This window comes from Nannobrachium achirus (genome assembly GCF_963921795.1).
Source record: "Nannobrachium achirus genome assembly, chromosome: 5".
In the NCBI taxonomy this organism is placed as follows: domain Eukaryota; kingdom Metazoa; phylum Chordata; class Actinopteri; order Myctophiformes; family Myctophidae; genus Nannobrachium; species Nannobrachium achirus.
In genome coordinates this window covers 44,144,095-44,149,688 of record NC_137814.1, presented here as the reverse complement: position 1 = coordinate 44,149,688, position 5,594 = coordinate 44,144,095, and the positions used below count along the sequence as shown (strand labels likewise).

The 5,594-nt window shown below is 39.9% G+C and overlaps 1 protein-coding gene across 1 annotated transcript; it reads left to right on the top strand.

Moving 5' to 3' along the window:
* Positions 1-4,075: 4,075 nt before the first annotated feature.
* On the top strand, positions 4,076-5,221 carry LOC308285091 (kelch domain-containing protein 3-like; the record flags this gene model as incomplete). The annotated part of the gene is made up of 1 exon (XM_080725810.1): positions 4,076-5,221. The coding sequence occupies one exon, from the start codon at positions 4,076-4,078 to the stop codon at positions 5,219-5,221; it is 1,146 nt and encodes a 381-aa protein (XP_080581936.1).
* Between the last annotated feature and the right edge of the window lie 373 nt (positions 5,222-5,594).

The window sequence follows — 5,594 nt, the reverse complement described above, 5'->3', positions numbered from 1 at the left end:
TATTTCTATCCTATTATTAACTAGACTAGACCAATTCAATGAACTGCATGGGCAAACAGAAGATGGGATTTAATTGGTCACACGTTTTGGAGAACAATACCAAAACATTCCTCATTGGAGCCAACTTCACAGTCCTCCATGAAATCATAGACGGCGTCATCAGAAAAACACGCCCCAGAGGCACCCTGGAGCTCTCCATGAGGGCCCGAGGTAACAGCGAGCAAAAGTACTGCCAAGAGAGTTCATAACAACATGGCAACTGGAAATTTACATTTTCAAAATAAAGCATTGCTCATTAAAAGAATGAGAACGTGTTACAACAACAACAACAACAACAACAACAATAATTATAATATAATAATAATGAACTGCACTCTGTCGAGGTACCAACTTGCGCCTTGTGCACAAGTAGGCCATGCTTGTGCACCAGCAGAGCCCGCCATGAGGTACGCTCACCTCACCTCACCTTGGTTCTAGGTCAGAGAACCTTTATGCAGGCTAAAGTGAACCTGTTTATTGTTAACCTTTTAACTAAGTTATCTGGGTTGTAAGGCCAGATATCTTGGACAATATAATGTCAATCAGACAGGATTGGTCATGCTTCACTTGATATAAAAAAAGGTAAATGGTAAGACAGAATTCATTTCCCAGTGTATTCCTTGCGACTCGCGTCAGTGCAACCACACTTGCAATTTCCCTGAATTGCACCTTTCGAGTTATTATCATTATATAATATAATATATAATATTAGGCCTACAGTATGGAAGTACAATTGCCTTTGTATTTAGGCCAGAGGATACAGCTCACTGTATGTTAAAACAGCAAGGTGAGACTGGATATCTGAGATTTACATTGATTCTCATCAAATCAGGAAAAATCTTCATCAGCCCCCAACTGCAAAACATCTGACATAAAAGCTGGTATGACAGCTGCTACAGCTCTTAGTTTCAGCACACCACAGACCTGACTGACAGCCTAGTATTGTATATTTCATACGTATATGAGAAAAGAACATTTAACACAAAATATACATGTGGCATTCAGCCTCAAAGCCCACTTACCGAGCAGAAGGACAGATTGCTGCTTCATGTCTGGCACAACATTAGAACAATACAAGAAAGGTAAGGGAAAGGCTTGCGTCCTCACACCAGATTCCTGATTACCATTTTGTGCATGTATACTATCGCAAAACACTTATCTCAACGATTGAGCTGGCATAGTTCCATATCAATACACCGGTGCTTAAAGTTCACCTCTCCTTTAGCTCCCACATCTTTATGGTCCTCTGCACTGGTGGAACAATTACTCATATTTTTTACTTAAAGGGGAAGACCACCCATTTTCAATATTGAAATATGTCATTAATATACCTTAGAGGAGTTGTGTGGAAATAGAAAAAAATCAAACCTCGGTTCGAAGTGGAGCGGTGAATCTGAGCAGCTATACCCTGTGTGTGTGTGTGTGTGTGTGTGTGTGTGTGTGTGTGTCTGTTTTTGATTCTATGTGTTCTATATCTATGTTTTTGATTCTGTGTTCTAGATCTATGTTTTTGATTCTATGTGTTCTAGATCTATGTTTTTGATTTTATGTGTTCTAGATCTATGTTTTTGATTCTATGTGTTCTAGATCTATGTTTTTGATTCTATATGTTCTAGATCTATGTTTTTGATTCTGTGTTCTAGATCTATGTTTTTGATTCTATGTGTTCTAGATCTATGTTTTTGATTCTATATGTTCTATATCTATGTTTTTGATTCTGTGTTCTAGATCTATGTTTTTGATTCTATATGTGTTCTAGATCTATGTTTTTGATTCTATATGATCTAGATCTATGTTTTGATTCTATATGTTCTAGATCTATGTTTTTGATTCTGTGTTCTAGATCTATGTTTTTGATTCTATGTGTTCTAGATCTATGTTTTTGATTCTCTATGTTCTATATCTATGTTTTTGATTCTGTGTTCTAGATCTATGTTTTTGATTCTATGTGTTCTAGATCTATGTTTTTGATTATATATGGTGTTTTTGATTCTATATGTTCTAGATATATGTTTTCGATTCTATATGTTCTAGATCTATGTTTTTTATTCTGTGTTCTATATCTATGTTTTTGATTCTATGTGTTCTAGATCTATGTTTTTGATTCTATATGTTCTAGATCTATGTTTTTGATTCTGTGTTCTAGGTCTATGTTTTTACATTCTATGTGTTCTAGATCTATGTTTTTGATTCTGTGTTCTAGGTCTATGTTTTTACATTCTATGTGTTCTAGATCTATGTTTTTGATTCTGTGTTCTAGGTCTATGTTTTTACATTCTATGTGTTTTAGATCTATGTTTTTGATTCTATATGTTCTGGATCTATGTTTTTGATTCTATGTGTTCTAGATCTATGTTTTTGATTCGATGTGTTCTAGATCTATGTTTTTGATTCTATGTGTTCTAGATCTGTTTTTGATTCTGTGTTCTATGTGCGTGTGTGTGCTTGTGTGTGTGTGTGTGTGTTGCGTGCGCGTGTGAGTGAGTGGTGAGTGTGCCTGGCCAGCACAAAACAGCGCCCCTCCTTTAACTAGTGTGTTGTGTGTGGCCACTCAAGGTATTGCCAGGCTACGGACGGACACGGCCAGCCAGCCAGCCAGCCAGCCAGCCAGCCAGCCAGCCAGCCAGCCACCCAGCCACCCACATACCCACGGACATACCTGTCTATTGATGTCACCAAGGACACTGCTCCTCATTTGCTAAGGGCCCTGCCTTTGTACTGTCTGTAATTTGTTTGAGGAGAATAAACTTGACCTATAAAGTTTTGGTATAACATACTGGTCTCGCCTTTCAGCAAGCCCACAATTATCCATTTGTGTTGCTGCTGTAAATTCAGTTCATTAATGCATCAGCCACTGTGTGTATTCCAAACATAACGTTCATAACCTGCATGGTAGAACTTTCTCATTAGTGTGGTTGTTATAGGCAACAAACTATTGTTCTTGGACCGAGAACTTTTATGCCAGCTAAAGTAAGCCTGTTTTTATTTTGTTATCTGGGTTGTAAGGACAGATATCCTACAATATAATGTCCAATCAGTCAGGATTGGTCATGCTTCACAATATATAATATAAATGGTAAAGTAATTCATTTCCCAATGCATTCCCAATGCATTCCTTGTGACTCGAGTCAGTGCAACCACACTTGCAATTTCCCAGAATTGCACCTTTATTATAGTTTAATATGCCACCATCCTAAAATGATTGCTTTGGCAAGAATATTTTTGAAGCGCTTCCAATGAGTGGCTTTGTGTGTCCCACGCCCATATATGGTCATTTCAGTCCAGAATGAACAGGTTTTTTCAAAAACAAAATGTGTGTTTAATGTCCATATATGGTCATCTCAGTCCAGAATTAACAGGTTTTTTCAAAAACACAATGTATGTCACCTCATGTCCATATATGGTCACTCCAGTCCAGAATGAACAGGTTTTTTCTGTCCCGTACGTCCAGAATATCAGTCCAGAATTAATAGGCTTTTTCAAAAAGCAAAATGTGTGTCCCATGTCCATATATGGCCATTTCAGTTCAGAATTAACAGGTTTTATCTGTCCCGTCCGTCCGTCCGTCAGTACGTACGTATGTGTGTAGTGTCCGTCCCGGTCTGATGATTGGATACTTTGAGGATTGGTCAAGCTTCACATGACAATTCGGCCCTCCAGATAAAATCATTAATACATTCAGAATATAAAGAATGTATAGATCACAGAGGTCACAACTCTAGAACACATAGAATAAAAGTTCACCGCTTCACTTCGAACCGAGGTTTGATTTTTTGTTTCCTTATTCAAACAATCACAAGGTTTCTCATTCATACTATCACTATACTAGTCTCAAGTGAAAAGCAAGTTTCAGAATGTTCTAAGATGCCATATTAGGACATTGGCTTTCCTGATTGGCCAACCCAACCAATAGGCAAAGCTTTGTGTGACGTTGGTGCCACAGTATCTTTATAAGTGGCAGTCCATAATGGAATTACATTTTGAAAGGAATTGCTAGAAGGATCCACTTTTATCAACAGTGGTGCTGTTATGTGGAATGTTGCGCTGGGTGGTCCATCTGAAAGCGGGACCAAAGAGATTCCGCCATGCTGCTGTGGCAGTGGGGCACAAGGTGTACTCTTTTGGAGGGTACTGTGGCAGGGAGACCTACATGTCCAACATGGGTCAGATTGATGTACACGTCTTCAACACAGTGTCTTTGCACTGGATGAAGTTGCCCCCAGTGACAAAGGGAGAACATCCCCTCGAGGTTCCCTACATGCGCTGGGGCCACACTGCTGTGTTGCTAGACGATATCTTCATCTGGGGGGGTTTTACGTACACAAGGAAGTACTGCAACGTTCTTTATGCATTTGATGTCGACACCCATAGATGGTTCACGCCAATGATTTCTGGGACAGTTCCGGGGGCGAGGTGCGGCCATTCAGCCTGTGTCTTAGGTAAGGCCATGTATATCTTTGGAGGATTTAACTGGCAGACTAAATGCACAAATGACATCCACAAGTTGGACACCATCACCATGGTCTGGTCTTTAATTAACACCAGAGGCACTCCGGCACCTGGTTCATCATGTCACTCTGCCACCATCATAGGGACAAAGATGTTTGTATTTGGGGGCCAAGGGGACCAGTTTGACTACAACAACAACATCAGTGTGTTTGACACAGAGAACAGCTCCTGGACGATCACACCTTATGCACAGGTTCTTCCAGAAGGACGCAGGGGTCATTCAGCCTTTGCCTTCAATGGAGAGCTGTACATATTTGGTGGCCACAAATTTCTCCTGGACTGGACTTTCAATGATCTGTGGAAGTTTAACCCAGTGACTCTCTACTGGAAGAAGGTTGAGCCCAAGGGAAAGGGCCTGTGTTCATGGATGTTTTGGATGTGCTGTTGTTGCATGATTGGAGATCGTATCATCCTCTTTGGAGAATACACTCAACCTCCAGATGTACAGGTTTACATCTTAGACTTAAGTCCTAGTCTGAAGACATTATGCAAACTAGCAGTTATGCAGTACGGTCTAGAGCAGTCGGGACTCCCACACGACATCAGATGGGAACTGACGGCGATGACTACGTACAGCAGCAGAAGAAATAACAGTCCACCAAAAACTTTGACAACAGAAGAGAACAAGTTCCAACCAATGGAACAGAAGAAATGGAAAGGCAACGAGGAATGATATCCAACAGGATCAGCATCATACAGGAGAAAGAGACTACAAACTGAACTGCTGCAGGACAGACAGTGCAGTAAAGGAGATCTCAGAGTATTGAAGGTTCTACACCCAGTTCATCTCCATCAGGATAACTGGTAGTTGGAGAGGAAAATGACTGCAAAGGTGGAGACCTTTGTGTTTTTTTTTTCATGTGTTTTTTATTTGCTACTCATGTCATGTTTGAGGAAATAATAACATGATACTGTATAGATGAGATCAGAATGTATTATTCATTAGGCTTTTCAGTTTGTCCAAGCAAGCGAATATTCACAATTCACAAGCTCTTCAAAGGTAGCAGCTGAATGAGGCACTGAAACAGTATGCAATAGATGATTGA